The sequence below is a fragment of the Sminthopsis crassicaudata genome, chromosome 3, assembly GCF_048593235.1.
Source record: "Sminthopsis crassicaudata isolate SCR6 chromosome 3, ASM4859323v1, whole genome shotgun sequence".
Taxonomy (NCBI): Eukaryota; Metazoa; Chordata; class Mammalia; order Dasyuromorphia; family Dasyuridae; genus Sminthopsis; species Sminthopsis crassicaudata.
In genome coordinates this window covers 263,856,546-263,881,803 of record NC_133619.1, presented here as the reverse complement: position 1 = coordinate 263,881,803, position 25,258 = coordinate 263,856,546, and the positions used below count along the sequence as shown (strand labels likewise).

At 33.5% G+C, this 25,258-nt stretch overlaps 1 protein-coding gene across 4 annotated transcripts in view; it reads right to left on the bottom strand.

Moving 5' to 3' along the window:
* Positions 1 to 25,258, bottom strand: part of TIAM1 (TIAM Rac1 associated GEF 1) — a 125,196-nt gene that overhangs the window by 44,880 nt on the left and 55,058 nt on the right. For all 4 annotated transcript variants that reach the window (XM_074300672.1, XM_074300670.1, XM_074300671.1 and 1 more), the window contains exons 6-12: positions 24,963 to 25,148; positions 18,078 to 18,224; positions 11,951 to 12,025; positions 10,875 to 11,045; positions 9,235 to 9,339; positions 3,482 to 3,563; positions 2,769 to 2,855 (exon numbers count right to left, since the gene is read on the bottom strand). In XM_074300672.1, coding sequence (XP_074156773.1) covers positions 2,769 to 2,855; positions 3,482 to 3,563; positions 9,235 to 9,339; positions 10,875 to 11,045; positions 11,951 to 12,025; positions 18,078 to 18,224; positions 24,963 to 25,148 — 853 coding nt within the window. The remainder of the gene's footprint in view (positions 1 to 2,768; positions 2,856 to 3,481; positions 3,564 to 9,234; positions 9,340 to 10,874; positions 11,046 to 11,950; positions 12,026 to 18,077; positions 18,225 to 24,962; positions 25,149 to 25,258) is intronic.

The following is a 25,258-nucleotide window of genomic DNA, read 5'->3' as shown; positions in this document are numbered from 1 at the left end:
AATCTGAATTTGATTCTTTCCAACTCTAGGCCCACTGCTGCACCTAGCAGTCTCAAATTTCTTCCCTGTAGTACATTCTCACTCAAATTAAGTGATTTACCAAGCACAGGGCTGCCTGGGTCATTCCCCATCCTTTAACTCTTAATCAATGAACTCCAGGAGTACCTGGAGTTCTAGAATCAAATATTAAATCCTCTGTTTGGTAGTTTAAAATCTTTACAGCCCGAACACTTCCTACCTTTTCCACTCTTTTTACATTTTATTCTCCTCCGTGCTTTTTGGCTATACTGGTCTATTTGCTATTCCTCCACAACAATGCTCCACATCTTCCACCTTAATGCTTTTGCTCAGGTTATTTTCCCTGGCTTTCTTTAAGACTTAGCACAAATGCCACTCTCTACAGATCTTTCCTGTTCCCTCAGCTTTAAGTTTTTCTTTCAAGATTATTTGATCAGTTCAAAGGATCATTTAAAAAAAAATTTTTTTTGGTAAGGCAATTGGGATTGATAAAGGCCACCCAGCAAGCAACTAAGTATCTGAGGCCACATTTGAACTCAAGTTCTGATTTCAGCACTGGCACTCTATCCACTGGGCCATCTAGCTCCCCCTGGAATATAAAGGTTGATTGCTGAAACCTCTCAAGATATCTTGGGGTTTATAATCTAAGAACATGCCTTAAAACCAAATCACTTTGGCTCTGACCAACAATAGGTCCTAGACAAAGCCTCAACTGGGCCCTGACAAGCTCAGAGTGAATGTAAATAGCAATTGTCCTTTTTTGGCCAGAAACCCCAAGAATCTTTTCCTGGATTGATTTTTTTTTTGACCAGGTAAAAGAGGCCATTCTCTGTCTCATTTTATACCTAGTCTTAATCACTGAATTGAGACCTGTTAAAGACCTTTGCTTAAAAAGACCAAGGTTTCCTAACCAATCCAGGTCCATCTCCAGTTGTCCCAAAGAGAGTGAGGCAGGTGCCTGGCACCCTGCCCAGTTCTCCCTCACTTGCATGTCATACCATCAGTTCCCTGATGTCATGGTCCCCTTCAAGAACAAAGGACAAACAACCACCTTCTATCTATTCTGTATTTTTCTCCTACCTAGATATTTATAAGCTGTTTTCCCTATTAGGGGCTTGAGGCTAGGGGGTGTTTTTTAATTTCTTTGTATGCCCAGTGCTTAACAGACTGCCTGGGACATAGTAGCTGACTAATATTTATTAGTATTTTTTCACTTCCTGACTATAGGAGGTGGTAACTGAGGTAAACCTGGAAAAGGAGGAGAAAACTGGATTAACAGGCTTTAAATGCCAAGATGAGAAGTCGATATTTCATCTTCCAGGTAAGAGGGAACCACCCAACATTTCCTGAGCAGGATAGTACATGGTTAGACACGCTTTAAAATTATTTTGGCAACTATGGGGAACATAAATTAGAAACAGGAGAGACTAGAAGGGAGATTGATGAAGATACAATTTCTATAGTCCAGGGAGAGGTGATAAAGTCCTGAGCCTGTGTGAAGCCATCACAGATGGGACAAGAGGATGCCAAATTAAAAAATTAAATGCCTCACCATTCCACAAAGCTGCCAGCAGAAATATTCTGTGATCAGACTTCAGCTCTTGAAAGGATCTGTTTTTCTCATGGTAGGAGTATTTTTTTCCATCTATATTTATTACAAAGCTTCCCAAGTCCACAGAGCCCAAGGGCCAAGAATCACAGGCTGACAGCTGGAGATCTTAGGGGTCTCCTGGTCTAACTCTTCATTGTGTAAGATGAAGAAAATTGCAGTCCAAAAATGTGAGGTAATTTGCCCAAGATCATCTGGGTACTAAGCATGAGAACCCAGACGGGAGCATAGTTCCTGTCTCCAAATCCAATACTCTTTTCTTCACATTGTGTAGATAGTCAGGAGCTGAAGAGCTAAATAATTCACTCATCATGGATCAGGTTTTATTATGCACAACTGATCCAAATGTTCTGAGAACTGGGTTCATAAAATGTCACCTTGGGATGAAATTGTACAACATCCACAGTAAGAAGGCTATAGGAGGGAGTAAATCTCAAGGTCTACTTGCCTAATCAGTTTTTGCATTTGAACAGGAAGATGTAAAGGCAGGACCTTATGCACACCATATCTGAACAGACAGATAAGAAACTAATCTCTGGGAGAAAAGTCCCCTTTGGGCACATAAAGAAATCACCAAGGAAATTACTATTCAGAGCTCCCAGAATCACTCTTCTCAGGAATCTTTTATATAACAGAGATATAAATGGTTTAAAACTTACAAACCTGACTACAGCATCAAAAGTAATAATATGCAGCTTTAGAGCCAAACCTTGACACCACGACAATTCTGTTTGTCTTGGTCAATCTGTGTGGTCCTAGATAAGTCATCTATTACTTAGCTGTTAGAAGTATGTATTGTCTAAACATGTCCAGAGAATTAGAAAAGTTTAAATTGAGAGAAAATTAAGAGGATCAAGAGAAGAAGGAAGCAGAGTAGACCTGGAAGGAAATTTAAATGTCACTAAGTTCAACATTCTTATTTCACAGTTAAAGAACTTAAGTCCCAGGGAGGTAAAGAAATCACAAGAATACACAAAATAAAGTAGTGTTGCCTGAATTCTAGCATTCAATCCATTAAATTATTCTCAATCACACTAAATGTTACTTTAGCACAGAACCTTTAGGTATATCTTATTCTTATGTTATCTTTTATAATATAAAATAAAAATGAGTAGTTTGAAAGGCTGACTTTTGCACTTACCTTTCTTTGATGCCAGACCTGTCTCTTTCACATTATTCACATACAACCTTTGAACACCTTCTTCTTCCACTGAGGATATTGAAAAGCCTGTAAACATATATATAGTATGGCTTAGACCTATTATCAAGGCAAACATCTAGGGGAGGGCGGGGGTGGGGGGTGGGAAGGGGGGGCGGAATTGGAACACAATGTTTTGTAAGTGCTAATGTTGAAGAATGGTCCATGCATATGTTTTGAAAAATAAAAAGCTTTAATTAAAAAAATTATCAAGGCAAAAATGTTCTCCAGACATTGATTATTCCAGAGGGAATAATGGTGACACTACAATTATGTATTTAACTATGACATATTTCAACCTAAAGAGACTCTGAATTGAGGGAAAAGGATGGAATGGGAAGAGAGTTAATGATATCTTAATTGCTCAGGTATATAACTATGCCACAGGTGATCACATATTCAACAAATAGGTGCTTCTTTTTTGGAATAAAAAACCCATGAATTCTTGTATTTAAGTGAGAAAATTTGCTGTCATTTCCAGTTGACTATAAAACTACTTCTCCTTGCCCCACTTAGTTTTTGCTCTTCTGAACTATTTAGAACTCAGATATATAATTGGTCTGAAATAAGCCTTTATATTATAAATAAGTGTCTGTGGAAGATTTGCTTTGGCTTTGAAACACAAAGGAAAAAACCCTAAAAAATAACAGGCTTACCATAATTATCATTAGATGCATCAGACTTCTCAATCTGGATATTCCTTGTGATCTTGGGGCATATTTCAATTTCTTGATATAGCTGAAAAGCACAAATAGGATTCAAATGAAGACAATTATTATTAGTGTAATAGGACTGATCATTTTAAGTAATATTTTGTATTTGAATACTCATGGTTTCAGTGTCCCAGGGATTTACACTGTGGTTCAGTAAATTTATCTAACGTGAGACTTTTTTATGATGACTATAAGAAATCACTAATATCATCACCTTATACTGCTCCCCCCATCTCAACTTAATTAATTATATAAAATTTGCAGCATACAGAAACTTTTATCAGTCAGAAAAATTCTAATAGTAGGAAAAAGTTATTAATAGTTAATTTTTGGAAGTGTGATGATGAGGAACAAGGTCATCTTTCATCATCTCTTTGCTCTAACAGAAAAAAAAAAAGGCAGTGGTTGTAATCTTAAGTATACAAAAAAAAGAACATATTTTTGTAAGGTGTATTGCCCTGGCTATTGGGGATTATGTCAAAAGGAATAACAATGTTGAGATTGTACATCAACAGTTAAGGCAGAATTCTGATCATATAAATAAAATAGCAAATGAAACAAGAAAATTAGGTAAACAGTGAACATAAAAATGAGTTTTCAGAGTCATATATATATATACATATATATGCACACATATCTATCTATCTATCTATACATATATATATATAGACTAGCTATTATGTTAATTCATAAATTCACAGTGGATCTTACTGCTATTTCCATTCATAGGCAGAGATTCTGGTCTTAACTCCATCAGATTGGCAAAGATGATCAAAAAAAAAAAAGGAAATGACAAATATTGAAGGGATTGTTGGAAAACTGGTATAATGATGTATTGTTGGTGGATCTGAGAATGGGAACAACCATTGTGGAAAGAGATTTGAAATTATAAATTAAAAAGTTAAATTGACAATGCATGCCCTTTGACCCAACTATACCATTTCCAGATCTATAATAAAAGGAAAAGACCTATATGTATGAAAATATTTATAGTAGCTCTTTTTTATGGAGGCAAAAAATGGAACAAAATGTGTTTTTTGAATGTGGTGTAATACTATTTTAGTATTAGAAATGGAGAAATATTAAAAACAAAGGGTCTGACAAAGGTCTCATTTCCAAAATATATAGAGAACTGACCATAATTTATAAGAAACCAAACCATTCTCCAATTGATAAATGGGCAAAGGATATGAACAGACAATTCTCAGAGGAAGAAATTGAAACTATATCCACTCACATGAAAGAGTGTTCCAAATCACTACTGATCAGAGAAATGCAAATTAAGACCACTCTGAGATACCACTACACACCTGTCAGATTGGCTAAGATGACAGGAACAAATAATGACAAATGTTGGAGGGGATGTGGGGAAATTGGGACACTAATACATTGCTGGTGGAGTTGTGAAAGAATCCAGCCATTCTGGAGAGCAATCTGGAATTATGCCCAAAAAGTTATCAAACTGTGCATACCCTTTGACCCAGCAGTGCTACTACTGGGATTATATCCCAAAGAAATACTAAAGAGCCGAAAGAGACATATATGTGCCAAAATGTTTGTGGCAGCTCTTTTTGTTGTAGCTAGAAACTGGAAGATGAATGGATGTCCATCAGTTGGAGAATGGTTGGGTAAATTGTGGTATATGAAAGTTATGGAATATTATTGCTCAGTAAGAAATGACCAGCAGGAGGAATACAGAGAGGGTTGGAGAGACTTAAATCAACTGATGCTGAGTGAAATGAGCAGAACCAGAAGATCACTGTATACTTCAACAACGATACTGTATGAGGATGTATTCTGATGGAAGTGGAAATCTTCAACATAAAGAAGATCCAACTCACTTCCAGTTGATCAATGATGGACAGAGGTAGATACACCCAGAGAAGAAACACTGGGAGGGGAATGTAAATTGTTAGCACTAATATCTGTCTGCCCAGGTTGCATGTACCTTCGGATTCTAATGTTTATTGTGCAACAAGAAAATGATATTCACACACATGTATTGTACTTAGACTATATTGTAACACATGTAAAATGTATGGTATTGCCTGTCGTCGGGGGGAGGGAATAAGGGAGGGGGGGTAATTTGGAAAAATGAATACAAGGGATAATATTATAAAATATATATATATATATATAATAAAAAAAAAAAAAAAAAAAAAAAGAAATGGAGAAATACTTATTACAAAAAGATATAGCAAGACTTGTATGTATTAATCAGAAGTGGCCAAAATTAGAACAATTTATACTATAAATTAAATAATATGAAAATGAAAAGTTTTGAAGTTTTAAACTGATGAAAAACAAAATTAAAAGATCTAGTAGGTTGACTTCATAAGAAAATGACACTAAAAACAAACAACATTGAAACCTGTAAAATATTATAACTGACAGGACTATATAAAGTAGCAAATGATTGAAAATGAAAAAAAAAATCTACTTCCTAATAGAAAAGTAATGAATTCAGAGTGCAAAATGAGGCATAGAGCTCCAAACATGGTCAATGAAGCAATCTGTTTTAGGGGATTATGTAAATTTATTTTTAAAAAATAATTTATTTCTTATTCTTTTTCCTAAAGGAGTGGGGGTAGTAAGGAAGAGAACATAGAATTCTTTAAAATTTTTTTGAAAGGCCCTTGACTTAAATTCCAGATTCTATAATCGTATTTTTGTCTCATACAGGCATTATTTGTACCTCTTATAATGTACATATGTACAAACTTAGACACATACATACATATTAGTTATTAATTGTTTTAGAGCTTTTTAACTTGTCTTATTTTTGAAACTTTGGTGGTTAAGAATATATCTCCTACCTGTAGCTGTGAAAGGTATATGTTCTACTTCTCTTCTAATTTTTTTCATAGTATGATCTTTAATATTAAGGTCATATGTGAATTTGAATTTATTGTGGAACTTGGAGTAAACTACTGGCCCAAGTCTTATTTCTGTCAGAGTCTACTTTCCAGTTTTCTCAGCAGTTTACCAAGAAGGTATGATGAAATTCACTGTTAAATTATTTTCCAATTTATGGAACCATTTGGGTTATCAAGTTCCTCTGTTTAATATGTTCTATTGGTCTTTTTGTCTTTATTTCTTAGTCAGAACAAAATATTTTTTGATGAATTATGGTCTATAACACAGTTTGAGATCTGAAGAAATGTCTTCCCCTTCATTCTACCTTTTAAATTATTTTATTTGATAATTAAATCTGTGTATTCTTCAAAGAATTGTATTAATACTTTGTCAAGTTTTGTAAAGTACCAATTTGATAGTATGATTGATAATACTGACATTTTTGTTTTAGTGGTATAGCTCAATGATAAGCACTTAGGCAATTTAATTTTTTTTTTTAATACCCCTAACTGAATTATATATAAGCATCTGGTGTACTTTTGTATTTTGACTCCCCCAGTATTTTAGGTGTTTTGTAGATATTTCAATGATATTCCCATTTTTATTATTGCCTTCTGGATTTTATTATCATTCATTACATTAGAAATCTTATTGATTTTTGTGGTTTTAGTTTGCATGTCACAATTTTGCTGATTCATGAGGATTTTCTATATAAAACTGTAATGTCCTGTTGTCTCTCAATTATAATCCTTCTCTGGGAGGAAGTTTCTTTTCTGTATAATCTTTTCCTCTGTGAGCAGGTTTCTTGGGAGGCTTCTGGAGCCTCCAGCCAGAGTGAAGGTAGAATCTCAAATCTTCTTCCTGAATCCTGGCTCTGAATCTCCTGGAGCTTCCCTGAAGCTCTCCCGGGAAGTCTTGTTCTTATCCCAGTCTTGACTCCTTCTTCAAGACTGCCATCCAAACTCAATGTCCCTGGAGGCAGCCTTGGTGGCTCCTTATATCCTCCCAGAGAATGGGCTTGTGGGTATTTCAAAGGTGTAAACTCCTTTAAAACATGTGAACTAAAGGTGTGAATTCTGAGCTAGAGAATCATTTAGACAACCTGAGTTAGCACCTTGTAATCCTAACATAAAACAATTTGTCATTACAGAATACTAATAGATAGCAATATAATCTTTATGCTTATTTAATTTCTTCTTTATTATTTGTGTTCCTCAAGAAATTAAATTTTAAGGTGTCTATTTTGAATGTTTTCCTCTAAGGTTTCTATTATTGGCAGTTAAAAATCTTATACCTCTTTTTTTCTTGTTGAAACTCATTTTTATAAGTATCAACTCTTGCAGGAGACAGAGAAGACTGAATTACTTCTTCACAGTAGAAATATTCCTATATAGCTGAAAATATAGTTGACTACTCCTTGTCTTCTTCATGATCATTTTCCCCCATTTACCATGAAATCTTCTCTTGGGGTCCATGATCTCTCACTCTTCTGGATATCAAATGTCTCCAGGAAATCCAGTTTCCCTTCCTCTGAAGTATGATGCTAATCTGGGAATGCAACAGATTTTTTTTTTTTGCCTCCTAAATCCGGAAGTACCAAATCCCAGCAGTTTACAAACATTTCATCATTTCTTATTAGAAAATCTCTTTCTCAAGCCATCTACACTCAAAAAGAGGGCTGTTGGGCTGAATGTGGATCAAAACATAGTATTTATCTTTCTTGTATTCAAAGTACTGCAAATAATTTATTGACTTTTTATTTGATAGGATTTGAATGCTTCAAATACCTCTCTTTTATAGTATATTACCCTTTAAAATTTGTGGTGTATTTCACTTTAGTTTGTATTTAACCTTCAAAATGCATTTCTCCATTCCCTTCTGCAGTTATTGGTGAGTGCATAATGATAATTTCTTTTTTAATTTCCTTTCCTTTATATTTGAAAGTCTTTATTCTAGTCACTTGCAAAATTTGATAATCATTGTATTTATTAAATTTCATTGGTTGTTTTGGATTTTGCAACATAGGTTTTTAGGAGAATTTATGGATTCTTTAAATTGGCACTTTGTTTTCTGTGTTCAGAAGTTCTGAGAAATTTTCTTATATTATTTTTGCATTAAGGTGTTCATATTTTTCAGCCTATCATATTCTTCTGGAAGAATTATGATCTTTCAGTTGTCACATGTCTTCAAGACCAATATGTTTTGCTTGTATGAAGATTATTTTCTTTTAATGTAATAGCTTCTCTTTTTCTTGATTTTTCTTCAATTTGTATTCCCAATTTGTTGTTTTCTTTTGTTTCTTGGAAGAAACTCACCACTGGTCATTCAAGTTTTTCTTTTTTGACAATAACTTCTGTTGTGCAAGCCATAAGTTCAGCTTTCATAATTCTTATTTCTCTTTTGAACCATCTGAGAACATCTTGTGTTCAATGCCCTGTTGAGAATTCAAGGAGTCCTTTGCCACATCAAGGTGTTACTTCATTTTTCCTTTGTCTTACAATATTTATCCAGAGATTTCTGAACTAATTTAGATGTCTTGAAGACTATCTTCCCTTCTTCTATTAATATTTATCCTGCTGATTTATCTGCTTTTGTTTAAGGTTTTTAACTGATTTACTTCTTCCTAAGATCTTTGGTAATTTTAGCCTTTTTTTCTTTACATTCATTTATTGTTCATTTTCTTTACATTTCCCCTTTTGCAGAACAGAAAGCTGGCATTTCAACAAAGAACTAATCTGACAGTAACAGCAATATCAGGGTCCTGATGAAGGAACTTTTTTTTTTTTTTTAAACCACATCACTGCCAAATCACAGAATTTGAGGATTCCTCCTAAAATTACCAGTTCATATATGTCCTCTTCTGGCTTTGGAACATAATACTGCATCTTGTTGTCTATTAGGAACTTGAGACGAAGGTAATGGATTGCATGACCTAGCTGATGTACCTAAAACAAAGTGAAAAAAAATCCTTTAGAAGTGAATGAGAATGAACTAATAGGTTATCACACTAAAATAATTACAAGATAAAAAAAAAAAATGAGGAATAAGAAAATGATGCTATTTGGAGGGAAATATAATTTCCATGAAAGAGCATGAGAAAAGCTCTAACTTTCAAAACTTAAGTAGTCATAAGTTGCTTCAGGATCATTGGTTTGCTTCCTTATATGTCTCTCTGCTGGGTTGCTGTGTACGCCCCACACTGCTGGAAGAGTGTGACATTATAGGTACATTACAATATTTTGATTATTCTTGCTCTTGTCTCTTACTGAGTAAATGTTATAAACACTTCTTTTCTTACTTTCATTTATTTTTTTTTCTTTGCTTTATTATGAAGCTAAATAATTTATGTTTAACAACTAATAATGACAAGAAGTATATACCTGATTCTTCCAAATCAGTGTTATTCCTAGACCTCAGATACTTTGAATCATAAACCTGAGGCCATGGGAATAACTAATCTCCCTACTTGGGGAAACCTCCTAGAAACTTATGGTTTGAGAGCAAGTTAAGGTAAATGAGTGAACCCTAAAAGAAAGAAACAGAGTACTTGTGCATATCATTAGCCAAATGGGATGCTTCCAACATGAGTGGTTCACAGGGCATGCCTTGGCTACACGAATCATTCTAATAACAAACTGTACATGAGATGAAGATCTTGAAATATTTTCTGTACTAGTCTTTTTTCCCATGGCAAGTGAATATAAAAATTATATGTATCATAAGGGGGAAAATGCCAATTATTAAATTCACAGAAAATAAATCCATTCAGAATGTGAAATAAGAATCATAGTAAAAGAAAAAATAATCATTTTTATTAAAATTTTCCCTTCCAAAAGGAAAAAATACATTAGATGTATTAATAAATACATTTCATGATTTGCCATTATTATTTGCCTCAAAAATAAAATACTGAAATTATTCCGGAAAAATGGCTATTTTAAGGTTTTCTAGAAAAACCAGTCTTGTGTTCTTTTCATAGACAAAAAGTTCTCCTTGGTTCCAAACAGCATAAAGATTATATTAGGGAATCTGGACACCGAGAGTAATCACTTATTTTGTGAAAACCCAAAAGCTCAGAGTAGAAAGACACCATTATAGATAATCTGACCCAAAACTAAATTAAGTTTTTCTGGTTAACAATTAAGATTGTATGCTTCTGATTTTCACAGGACTACAGCAGAGCTTAAGAATTATCTACCACATTACAGGAGAATGTTACCATTTAAATTCCTCCACATCTGTTGGGGAAGAAAAACCATTTTCTAATAAAATAATTCATGTATTTTTACACTGAAGAGATCCTCCAGAGTGCATGATGAAAAGAATTAAATTCCATTTTAAAAGAAAAGACTAAATACAATTAATCCTCTGAAAAGTCCAAAAGAAATCTGAGGTCCCATGTTCTAATATGCCTTCTACAGAAAATATCTTTATCTTATTCTACCCTATTCAGGAAAATAACTATATTAGCATTTCATACCTTGCAGATTAATTCCAATATGTCTCTGGCTGTATCCCCTGGATGGACAACTATCAAGGCAGGTTGATTATTTGGCAGGCAGAACCAAGAGGGTGTGAAATACTCATGGACCCAAATATCACAGTCAGGATTGTGCTGGTGCACACTAGATAACACCACTTCTTTTTCCCTCTGAATAAAGAGAAATAATATTATCAGACTAGCAAAAGAGGATCACTTATAGTTTCTTTTATACCATGCAGCTATCATATTCCTTTTAGTGAAATCAATTCCTCTGTCATTTGTTAAGTCCAAGTGGTTTATTTTACTCTACAGAATTTATTTACCATCATATTATTTTGCCTTTGTGCAACAAATTCATTTTCTTTTTTTAATTTAAATTCATTTTCAACTTAAGGTCCTAATATCCTATGAATAGGAAAATAACTATATGACTTTCCTACTTCAAAGGCAGAGAAAAATTAGGTACGAAATGGCAGTGACAGAGAAATTGGAATTATAAGGGATCATCCCATGGAACACAAAGCTCATGCCTTAAGTCTGATTTTTTTTTCTCATTTCAATACAACTTTACTATGTCAAAGTCACTATACAACACAAGTATGGCAATTAAACTTAATTAAAATGTTAAGAAAAAAGGCAATGAAAATGTAAATAATATTTTAGCTACCATTATTTCTAAAGAAAATGCCAATTCAGAAGAGCTCCTAGATTCACATAAGAAATTATTTTACCTCCCCCCACTTGGCTTCGATGGGTGATATTTTTTTTTAACTTAAAACTCCTGATTAAAACATATGGCTTTGTCTAGCTCCCCAAATTCACTTCTACATATTATTTGTCTTCAGAGGATCTGTACCTGTGCTCCACCAATGCTTGTTATAAAAGATGTGTCAGACTAAGGATTAGAATTTTTCTTCTACTAAATAAAATCACATCACTAATGTGAACAATCAGTTTTTGGTTTCCCAACATCCACACGAGTTTATTAGTGTCACAAAAAAAACAGTTCACTTTGTGTAGGTTGGTGTACTTATGGTGCTCCTTTTACAAAAACAAAACATGTTTATTTTTACCTTGCCATCTGGAACAGTGTCATCATATATTCCTTCTAAAGATTTCTTTATGGTGTCATCTCCTTCTCCAAACACCTGCATATATAAAACCACTATTTAAAAAATCTGGAATTACAGCATAAAACAGTTTTGGGGAAATGGTCAAGTGTAATAGAGCACATTATATAAGATTATGATATACTCTCACATGCAAAACAAAAACAAAAACAAAACAAAACACATTATTTCCTTATATTTGCCATTCTTTAAAATGAGAAAGTTATTTTCTAGAGCATAATCAAGAAACATCTTACTACTGGAGGAATTAGTTGTCTGAATATGATTAATTCATTTAAGTTAATCATGTAATGAATGTCCAATCCCACTCAATGAAGATAGGTAGTTTTTCCAGAGAGATTTATCCTGTGTTATATACTGAAAATGCAAGGGAAAACAGTACTTTTTATTTGTTGAGAGAACAATGAATATAAATAATGCTGTTTACCTCCATAAGACAGATATTGTAAGGGTATAGCAGAGAGGAAAGATCATGAAAGTAAGTATAAACTTCTAAATGGTGACCAGGACTCCTGGAAATGTGGAGGAAGTTAATTCTTCATCAGATCCCTTGAATTTCAATGTTTAAAACTTTTGAGAGAATAGTCCCCTTGATGAGATCAAATTTTTCTTTCATTGGTTAAGCTGAGGTTTTTTATTTGACTTCCAGTTTAGAATTTATTTACCATTATATATTTCAATCTACATACTTTCCTGACTTCCATTTACTAGTTTACTTGGATAATTAGGTTTGTTCACTATGATTCAAAATGGTCTTTTGGGTAAACAATTTAATGGGAGGGAGTGAATCTATAAAGTTATTACACTCCTCTTAAGAATGATCAAGAAAATTAGTACTTATCCTGGACCTGTCAAAGTATTATATTCCTAGACTTATAGAAATTTGAATTTGAATATGGCCTCAAAGACTTTCTAGCTGTATAACCGTGGGAACTTAACCTTTATTTTCTTCAGTTTTTTCATCTGAAAAAATGAGAATAAAAATAACACCTACCTCCCATAGTTATGAGAATCAAATGAAATAATAATTGAATGCTTAGGCACAGTGCCTGGTCTACACTAGGCACTATATAAATGCACGCTATCATTATCATTATAGTATGTCTTGGAGATAAAAGAGTGAAGATCTATCCATTCCACATTCAAATGAAGCATTTTTTTATATATTTGGACTATAAACAAATACTTGTCTTACAAAAGAATAAATCATTTTGGCAGCTCAGTTCCTAAATTTCTTCTATACCCTTATAATTGATTCCTTTCAGTTTGAATTGCTTTTTCTTTTTTTTCCATTTTATGAATTTTTTTTGTAATTTGCCTTTCCTGGAATCTTAAAATGGTATACATCTGTCTGTACATCTGTGTGTGTAAATGTGCTATAGTTCATAATTGATTTTTTAAATAAAGCTTTTTATTTACAAAACATATGCATGGATAATTTTTCAACATCAATCCCTGCAAAACCTTCTGTTCCAAATTATGCCCTCCCACTCCCCATCTCTACCCCTAAATGGCAGGTAGCCCAATATATGTTAAATATGTTCAAATATATGTGAAATCCAATATATGTACACATATATAATTGATTTCATATATTTCATTTTAATGGAAAATCCTTTGCATTCTTAAGCTATGGGGTCATTTAGAATGAGGAAATTATTTTTTTATTTGTGCTTTAACTTTCTGGGATTTTCTTTGTATTTTCCTTAGCTATTTGCTGATACATTCCCATAATGGTAGTAGATGTCTTAAATTTTTTTTAAACTTACAGGGACATGTTTTACAGCCATGCTGCTTCCTACATTTTACTTGAAAGTATGTGGGAGGAAAAAAGCTAACACTGAAATGGTGCTTCAGCCAAAATCTAGATATTTTGCCATCTTGAGGACGTTAACTAAAATATTTCCAGATGGAACATCATTTTGATAGTAGAACCCATCCTCCCAGATCAACTCCCTGCCAATGGCCCCCTTATTTTCCCCTCCCAACTAAATGTTGACTTGTCCCCTCCCCCCACCTCTCTCCATCACCACAAGGAAACCCAGAGCATCTGTTCCAATCTGACCCTTGAGCCCATTCCTCTCTTTCCAATGTTCATAAACTATGTTATCCCACCCAGAAATGTCAATCTATACCATGTGGATGATGAGCAAAGTGCCAATTAAAATTCTTTTGGTAAGATGAAGGACCACTATTGCCTTACCATCTATCCCATCCTTTTGATCAAAGGATATTGTCACCAGGTCTTTACATATTTCCTATAACCAAAAGCTTCCATTCTGTGTTATCTCCCCTCATTACAGGGTGAGCTCCTCAAGAACAGGACTGTTTTATTTATTTATTTTTTTGCTTCCATTTTCCATTTTGTCTTATTAAGATTTTGTGCAACAGATATAGAGATATAGCTGATTATCCCAATATTTAGGAAGCTCATAATCATTATAACATTTAATTTAAACAAAACACCTGGCTAAAGTCTCTTTTTTTTTCAGGCAGATTAGATTTAACTCTCAATTGTCCCCTCCCCCAAACTAAGTACAATCCAGTTGAAATGTCCAATCTACTGTTTTTGCTAAAAACCAAAAACAACCCCCCTAAAAAAATTCCAGTTCCAACTGTGCTTCTATATAGGCTGCTAAGCCTGTATCAGTAACCCTTGGCTTCTGAGGAATTTTTGATTCTCTCCTAATTTTAATTCAAGTGCCAAATTCTTCAAGCAGACATTCCTATTAGTATCTTATCTGCCCCCTGCCCAAATCGATTATTATTTAGTCTATATCTTTTATTCAATTATTTGTGACCATGCTTTAATTCTACCAGTTGAATGTAAGCTCTTTAGGAGCAGGAACTATTATCCTTTTATTTGTGTCCCTAGGACTTACATGTTGTTGTTGATTTACATATAAATGTTTATACAAATATATACATTGTATAAACATGTACATATACATAAAAATACACATGTAAATTTTCCCAGTTAAATTTTGATCAAAAAGTCTCTTTTTATATTTTCCATTAAGTTATGAAACTGCCAGAAGAAAAGAAAAATAAAAAATCCACTGGCACTCCCCCCCCCCCAAAAAAAAAAGAAATGGGCAAAAGCAATGAATTTTTTAACTTCTTAGAATGAAGAATTTTTGCTTCAGCTATTACTCAGCCAATTTGGAATAATTATTATGCTTAGTTCAAATGTGTCTAAATACTTCAAAAGGCATAAATTGTTTGTACATAATTGTTTACAACCATGACTTCTTATTTTGGTTTTAAAATTGGTGACTATTATTTTCTCTTGAATTTTCATGAATTATATACTAAAGACTTACCTGATAAACACTGCACATGGGGAAAGATACTACTATAAAAGTCATATTCAAAAGCAAATGTTTATGAACATGTTGTAACCATGTGCACTGGCACTAAAGAAATATGTACTTTGCCCAGAAAAATGCATATAATTAGAAAATTAAGAATAATTTTTCTCCATTGCAAAGAAGACAGATATTTCATTATAGTAAAATAATTATTGAATGATCCTACAGAGTTTATCAGATTAGAGCTCAGCAAGAACTATTGAAAATAAATTAAATAATTAAAATTAATACTTATACTACTTTGCTGTTCAGTGTAATATATACTAAATAGATTAAATACACCGAACAAAACCACATACAATGACTCAAAAGGGGAAAGAAAAAGCTGTTCATCAATACCATCTATTTAATTGCAAATTTTAAAAATAGTGATGTTATTTTTTAATCTATTTGTCAGAAGTATCACCACCTACAGAAGTTTATGTTCAGAAACAAAAAAATACTTTCTAATTCTTCTTAAATAACACTGAAGATTCCATTATTAATCAAATTCATTTTTATTAATTGCCATTATGATTCTCTTTTTGGCTAGTCTTTTTTCATGAATATTTCTGTCAAGGGTATCATCATGTTACCACATATTCGAAAGTAATTCTCAGTTCCTCATTCGGCCTTATTCCACTTAGCCAATCAACTGAGAAGAGTTGTTAATTCTATATCCACCACTTCTTTTACCATTCATGCCCTTCTAGTTCAGGGCCTCATCATCTTTCACCAGGATTCCTGCAAAAGCCTCCTTAGTATTATTGCTTCTACTATCCCCTCATCCTCCATATGGCTATCAAAGTCATAACCCACATAACACACAAAGGTGATCACGCCATTCTCTTACCAAATACCTTCTAATGGATCCCTATTGTCTTTAGGATTAAATACTTTCTTCTCTAATATTTGAAGTCTTTTCTAATTTAGCTCCAAACTAGTTTTCAGGCTTTTTTTGCAAACCATTCTTCTTCATATATTCTACAATTCAGTCAAATTGGATTTCTTACTGTTTCTCATCTATGACACCTCCATATTCATCTCAGGAACTAACTCTCTTCCATCTCCTCTGCTCCTAAAATCCCTGGCTTCCTTCAAAAATAAACTCAACTGCTACCTCCTACCACTTGAGGTCTTTTCTCATCTTCCTATCTTCTAGTGCCTCCTACAAAAAACAACAACAACAACAAAAAAACATACTTTGTATTTATTTATTCTGTATATACTTATAATATGTTACCTCCTCCTAAAGAATGTAAACTTTTTGAGAACAAAAACTATTTCATTCCTGCTTTTGCTTCCCTAGTACTCAGCACAGTGCATAGCACATTCTAGATGCTTAATAATTCTTTACTACTGAGGAGTGGCTATTAGTTTTACATATATTTATTCATTATTTAGATATCTTAGATACCAAACCCTTGTCAGAGGATGTATATCTACACACACAAAAACAAACACACACAAGTATATGGTAAATAGTTATTCCCTAAAGAGAAGTGGTCAAAGGAATGGGCTTTTGCTCCAAGGAAGTCACTGATAAGAAGAAAGTTCTTTATTCACCAAAATATTTATAGCCCTTTTTTGTAATTACAAAGAATTATAAATAAAGATGTTCATCAACTGGGAAATGGATAAACAAATTGTGGTAATACAAATGGACTATGACTGTGCCATAAGAAATGATGTGTGATGAATACAGAGAAGCATGGGAAGATCTAAATGAATTGATACAGAATGAATTAACAATACATAACAATAACTACAGCAACAATGGAAAGAACAAAACACCAAAAAATCAAAAATGAATGTAACAGAACCATAAGGATCAAATAGGACTTAAAAGAAAAGATATGAGAAGAGAGCCTGACCTTTCCTCAAACCCTGACATTTACTGAGGTGGGAGATCCACAGGTGTTACACATTGCACAATTTTTTTAGACTTTTTTCAATGCACTGGTCAGTTGTGCTTACTTTTTTCCTTTCTAAAAAAAAAAAATCCAAATACATGTTATATGGGATAACTCTCTTGGGGAGTGAGGAGGAAGGATAAAAGGGAAAACTACTATAAGAAATTGGAGAATATCATAAAAACTCATCCATATATCTTTAATATCCAAGCACCAGGTTGAAAGTTGAATTTGCCAGTTCCTGCCAGGCAGTATAGTATTAGGGAATTCAGTTTTGAGGCAGTTCTGATTTTTAGAATTTTACTTCTTTACAAATTCAATTTATTTATACATTTGCTATTTACTAGGTACTGTAATTATCAATTCTATCTATACTTTTCTCCCTGTTGTAGGCAGGAAGAACAAACAGTCTTCTCCCACATAAATTTTTTATTGAAACCTTTTATTTTCAAAACATATGCAAGGATAATTTTTCACCACTGACCCTTGAAAAACCTTGTGTTCCAATTTTCTCCCTTTCTCCCCACTCTCTCCCTCTCCTAGATAGCAAGCAATCCAATATACCACATAAATAGTTTAAGATAGCTATCTCGTTGCTAATAAATTTTAATTTTTCCAGACTAAACATCCTTAAATTCTTCACCCACTACTGCCCAACATCCTCTGGACATGATCCAATTTGTTAATGCCCCACCTGAGGCTCTCAAAACAGAACCCAGTAAGTACAGAGGAGCTACCACTTACTTTGCTCTGGTCATCTTCTCTTAATGCGGATCTACTCATGTGATTATTACTGTGGACCCTTACCTGATTGATGCTCGGCCTTCCCTGTTTCTTCTTTGAGGTAGTGTCTAGACCCCAAAGAGAAGAAAATCTGCTTCTTCTTTTGCTTGCACTTCTGGACATGGCCTGAGTTCTTCGTCTTACCCCAGTTTCACCTGTTCGTGCTGCCACCTGATAACAGCAAAAGAGTTCCTGAATCAAAGATCAAGAAGATACAATGCCATTGCTAATACTACCCTATTTATAATAACAATGATGATTACTAAAATGTGTATAGTGTTTATTATATGTTAAGCCCTTTCCTAAGCACTTTACAATTATTATTTCATTTGACCCTCACAATAATGCTGAGAGATAAGTGCTATTATTATTCCCATTTTACAGATGAATAAACAAAGGTGAAAGAATATAGTTAGAAAGTGTCTGATTTGGATTCAAACTCAGGGTCTGACTCTATAAACCAGTGCCCTCACTACCAACATGCCTCTCTGAGGAATCCAATGTATTAAGAACAATTATGCAAATTATGCAAAAATTATGCAAAAAAATAGGATGCAAAATAAAGAACTAAAACAACTTCTTCCTTGTTTCAGAAAAATCAATGCTTCCTCAAAAAGTGAGATGAAAAAATTAACTGATTTATTTATAATGTTATATATGCATAAATATATATATAAAATGTATATTGTATAGATATATAAATAAATAAAACAAATACCCTGTGGGACATTAAGGTTTTGAATAAATATTAAAAACATGTAAATAAAAGTTGTTTGTTTGTTTTTTTTCCTCAGAGAGACCTGAGAAAGAGCTCATCAGACCAATAGTTCAGACTTGCACTTTATCCTAAATGTTGTAATCAAGTCCCAAAGTTTCAGGTGAAGTATGAGAAACCTGAATTGACCCACCCACTGGCTTTCTTTTATGAAAAAGGGAGCAGCAGGAGGAACAAGTTCAACTTGAAATAAAAGACCAGAGTGAATATCCTAGAGCCTACTTTTAAATAGTTGTTCATGCAGGGAACTCCCCAAAAATAATTGCTATAGAGTTCATGGATAATATATTGCTGGGTAACAGAAGTAAAAGGGTAAAAGAAGCCTACATGACTAATCTACATTTTGGTGAGAAGCTACACTTTACTTTCAGAGTTGGTAGCATAAGCATAATGAAAAGACCAGGAAGAAAAAAGAGAGTTGGTGTTGCAAGGCTTTTGTTTGCATTAAGGCAAGAGGAGATTCTTTGTCCCACAGAAGGACAAATCAGCAAGCAAAGCTTGTGCTGCCTGAAAAAGTCATTTTGAGGGAGTTATGCGAAAAGGTTAGCACTTACAGGAAGGCCCAATTCAGTGCATATCAAAAATATGGTTGCCTACACTTCTGTAGCAACCCATATACTGTAGTGATAATTAACTACTGTTTTATGAACTTGCGTTGAAGCAAAGGGTATGAATTAAATAATTCATACCTCTTGCTGTTAAATAAAGACTAAATTAAGAATCAAAAAAACTTAGACCAATGGCTACCAATGGCTCATCTACTTATACAACTCCGTAAATATCTTCTCAACTATCATTTGCCTATATTATTTGAAGAAAGATGTCAATTCTAGAGAGCCTAAAAAATCTGCTTTAGCTCTGTATATATAAAAGTCCAATGGGTTGAATTGTGTAGGACTTGACAAAGCACACTGAATATTATTAACCACATCAACACAGAGTCAGTCTGAAACTACTGAAGATGTCATACAACAAATGAGCTCCAAAAAATATAGAAGGGGAGTGGAGTGGAAAGATTAAAAACAGCTTATATCACATAATAGTTGCTGAATAGTAAATATTTACAGCACTGTAGGCCTTATATTAATTGCTCCTTTTTCCTAAAACATCTCTAATGTTAGATTCAGAAAGTTGTTGGTATTAAACATAAGAGTTGTAATAGGAATATATTTAAACATGTGACAAAGATTGCAAATATTTTTCTTAATATCCATTAAGTCATCTTTACAGATAATAAACTGAGTCTAGGGTTCTCAAGATGAAATATACTCTCTAGCTATCTCCTGTCAGCAAGTGAGGGACTTAAAATGAATAATGAAATATATATTTTTGGACATGACTAAATATGGGTATCTATTTTGCTGAATTATGCATAATCAGGGTGAGAACCTGCTTTTCTTCTTATTGTTCAAATGGGAGGGGGCAGTGAGAGACAAAAATGGTCATAAAAATAAATGAATGAGGTTTTTTTGGGAAGATTCTTTTTATACAACAAATCAGCTTATTAGCTACATGACTTATTCCAGTAAAAACTAAATTCGGTATTAAAAAGATAAGCTGCATTAAAAAGATAAGAGGATTCTGGGAAGAAGGAAATCCAAATTTCCCCCACAATCAATACAGAACATCTCCTCAAAGTGAGCCTCAGAAATAAAAATTGTATTGAAGCAGTGTTCCTCCTGACACAACTAGAGAGAACCTTAGGAAAGAACGGACCTCTCTGGGCAGAGGTTTGGCCCAACTGAAGCACAAATACCTGCAGTAAGACTCAGCTAAATCAAAAGCCCACAAGCCTGCAGGTAGCAGGGGTAGCTGGATAATGGCAACAAGCTGAGCCATAGGAACTTTTCCCTTAAACTGTGAGGGGTCAGAGAACTTTTCCCTTAGACTGTGAGGGGTCAGAGCTGAGCAGGGGAGACAAAGACCCTTTGTACTGATCAGATTGGTTCCAAGCTGTAGCTCTGGGTGAGGATGAGAAGGAGCAAACACAAATCTCATGAGTGCATGGTAGAAAGGTGGGTCTCTGCTGACTGTGGGCACCTCTAACAGAGCAGAGTCCCTGGTTGATACATCACAAAAGGGGAAAAGGGCTAAAGTTTGCTGCCTCTGGAGGGACTGCAAGAAGCAAAGCATTTGGGGAACAGCTAAATGGGGGTGCAGAAGAAATATCCAAGGTTGGGCCCAGGACAGGACTCAGAAAATAATAAGAAGAAAGACCTGAGGTCTGTAGCACCATTCCCTATACCTCAGAACTAGAACCTGCTTATAATAAAACTGCTAAAAAATAAAATAAAAATAAGAAAGCAATGGAGAAAGAACTTGATGTGGCTAGCTAATATGGGGATAGGAAATATAATTCAGAGGAAGATAGTGAAGTTAAAAAGGTCACTCCTACTTCAAAGATGAATATCAAATAGTCACAAAACCTAAAATAATTCTTGGAAGAATTTTTAAAAAGACTTAAAAATCAAATAAAAAAGACTGGGGAGAAATTAGGGGGAAAAATTAGAGATGTACAAGAAAATTATGAAAAGAAAGTCAACTAGTTGGAAAAATAGATCCAAAAACTTAAGGGAAGATAATGGTAAATGGTAAGGGAAGGAATGGTAAATAGGGTGAGAAATATAAATAATGAGAAAAACAGGATAGAGGGAAATAGTACCCTTCTGTGTAACAAATGTAAAGATGTAAGTTTTGGGGATAAGAATTCACTATTTAGTTTAAAAAAATTATTGGGGAAGATGGAAAGCAGTCTGGCAGAAATTGGGCATAGACCAACATCTTAATTTACTAAGATATGGTCAAAACAGATACATCACCTGGATATAAAGAAGACATCATAAGAAAATTAAAAGAAGATAGAAGAAATTATCTATCAGATTTATGGGTAGAACAATTTATGAATAAATAAAAGATAAAGAGCATGATGATGTGCAAAAAAAGATAATTTCCATTATATTTAATTAAAAAGGTTTTGTACAAATAAAACTAATATAGTCAAGAATAGAAAGTAGAAAATTAGGGGTGGAAATGTTATAGATGGATTCTTAAAGATCTCATTTCTCAAATATATAAAGAATTATGTCAAATTTATAAGAATGAAAATCATTTTATAATTGATTAAGGGTCAAGGTATATAAAAAGGCAGTTTTTTGACAAAAAAATTTTTAAAAAACTATACTATTAAAAGTGCTCCAAATAATTTTCAATTAGAGAAATGAAATTTTTTTCTTTTTTGAAATTTTATTGTAATAGTATGTTCTTTTTCTACTTACATGTAAAGATGCTTTTAAACATTCATTTTTGTAAGAGTTTGAGTTCTAAAATTTTTTCTTCTCCTTTCCTTCTCCCCATACTAACAAGAATATAAGTGTACATTCACTTTTAACATATTTCCATGTAAATTAAGTTGGAAAAGAAAAATCAGAACACAAGAAAGAAAAAAAAAAAAAACAAATGAACAGAGGAAAAAAAGGCAAAAACAGTATGCTTCAAACCACATTCAGTTTCCATAGTTCTCTCTCTGGATGTGGATGGCATTTTTCATGCAAAGTTTATTGGAATTGCCTTGGATCAGTGAATTGCAGAAAAGAGCTAGTCTATCATAGTTGATCATCACACAATCTTGCTGTTTCTGTGTACAAGGTTTTCCTGGTTCTTTACGTGGCATTGGTTCATGTAAGCCTTTCCAGGCTTTTCTGAAATCATCCGGTTCATCATTTCTTACAGAATATTATACAATAACTTATTCAGCCATTCTCCAATTGATGGGCATCCACTCAAGAAGTGAAAATTAAAACAACTTTGAGTTATCATCTTACACTTACAAGATTGGCTAAAATGATAGACTGCTTTTAATTGGGGAATGGTTATCTACATTTTGGTATTGTGATTTGATAGAATATTACTGTTGCTATAAGGAATGATGAGCAAGTTGATCTTTTTTTAAAATCATGAAAAGACTTGCATGAAATAATGAAAAGTGAAATGAGCAATGCCTAGGAAATATTGTATATAGTAACAGAAATTTTGTCCTCAGAACAACTTTCAATGATTAATTCATTTTGAGCATACTCAAACCAACTACAAAGGATCCAGATCCAGGAAAAGAACTGATAAAGAGAAGTATGTATATAATATGGTTTAACATATGTGTCCTTAAGTGGCTAGGTGTTGTGTACATGTATGTATGTATGTATGTATATGAGTATGTGTATATAAGTATGTATGTGTATGTAGCTTTCTCTAGAGTAGAGAAAGGAATGAGGGAGAAAAAAATTAAAAATGCAAAGGAGAGAACAAAAGAAAACTTGAAAGCACAGAGAAGCAAGGTAGCTTTAAAAACAATGCCTAGTATTTGTTACATAGTTGTTTTTCTAAGTAAATAGTTTGAAATAGAAATTTAAGGTTTTACATTGAATCTTCTCTTTATGCTGTGCTATGTACATGGAAATGTTCTCTCCTCACACACACACTTTTTGTATTAAAGTTCAAAAACAAAAAAAGATAAGTTCATGGTGCAAATAGCCATATTTGTATCAGTATTGCATAGCCCCAAAAGAAAAAAAAACAAAAGGTTTTGAGTACCTAGCACAATGCTTTGAACCAAGTATTCATTTGATGTTTGTTCCAGTAAATCAATGGACTGATTTGAAAGATGAGTACAAAGGGAGCCTTCAAATTTTTTCATGGAAACAATCAGAGAATTGTCTTCCTCCCAGATCCAAGCAATAGCCCATCCAACACATGAAATGCTTAAATGAGAAGAATTGGGCAGTAATACCTCTGTATAAAGAAAGTTGCTAATTATGGGGGGAGAAAGTCAGGAAGTACTTGGCATCTATGAACTCCTGGTATAGGGAATGCATTTGCCATATTTTTTGAATAGTATAATAGTAGAATAATTAATATTATTCTTTTCTAAAATTTTATATACACATACAAGTCATGGGAATGTTTTAGATAATTGCACATGTATAACCTATATCTCAGTGCTTACTATCTCAGGGAGGGGGAAGAGAAAGAATTTGGAACTCACAATTTTAAAAGACATTCTTGTTCCTATTTATTTTGTAAGTACAAATGGCAATAGAGAATCCATTAGTGAATTTATTCCATGCAAACCTTCTCCACTATTAAAAGTGATAGGGTTGAAGAAGATCATTAATTAATTGGAGACTGTTATGGGGAGAACAGCTAGGATCATGAAGGGCCCTGAATGAATGTCCTATGGGGGCTAGCTGAGAGAAACTGGTCATATGTAACCAAAATAAAAGAAGAATTGGAGATAATTGTTTTCAAGTATCTGAAAGTTTGCCATGAAGAAGAGGGATAAGATTTGTTCTTTATTGGCTGAAAGGATAGAAATAGGAAAAAATGAGAATAAAGTTTTATAAAAGTAAATTTATACTTGATGCCTGGAAAAACTTGTGAACAATTAGAATGTCTAAAAATAGATTAGGCTGCCTACAGAGGTGGTAAATCCTCCTTCTAGGAGGTTTTTGAGTAGAAACTGAATGACCACTTGTCAGGTATGTTAAAGTAAAGATCCATTTTGGTATGGGCTGGACCAAATGGCTAAAGAGAGCTCATTTATCTCTCAAATTCTGTAACATCTTTTCAATTGTAATTTGTCCATATTATTTGAATAATGATGCTATTCTGCAAAGAGCCTAAAAACACCTCTGACTGAATTACAGTTCTGTATTCAATTGACGGGTACAGCTGCTTCCACAGTTTCTACCCAAGTAAGATAATAGACTAGAAAAAGCAACAGACTAATTTAGTCCAAAAAGCTCTATAGTTCAACATCCAAGTGTGGGAATGGTATCCATGGTGATTCTACATTGGGATGCAATTTCATAGGAAAAGGGTGTACAAGTATCTATTTAGCCTTTACAATTTCATATTAACTTGGAAAAGTAATAAATCTCATCAAGACTGAGGCTTATATAATAAACCCTAGAATGTGACCGAGTAAAGATTTGCATTCAGTACAAAGTATGAAAAGAACCAAAAATTTCTATGTAACAGGGACATATGAACGCTGGAAAACTGCTGTCAAGTCCTTCTGGGAATTAATGATTAAATTGAACATTTTAAACAACAAGCATTGACCATCAAATCAAACTCACCAGGGCATGAAAGGAAGATACAGAAAAAATTCCAAGGCGGCCCATGGCTACTTTGGTTGGTCGACTGGCAAAAGCAAGTAGCCTTTTAGGATTTGGCAGCTCCCCTCCTTGTAGGCTAGCTAAGTAACAACGATATCGAAATAGATCCATTTGGAATTGTTCAAGATTTTGCTCCCAAACAAATATCTACATACAGAGAGAAATGAAGAAGAGAAAATAAATAAACAAGTTAATATGTTCTATTCATAAGAATACCAGTAATTTATATACTTTTCAAAATTTGTTGTAAACTTAGG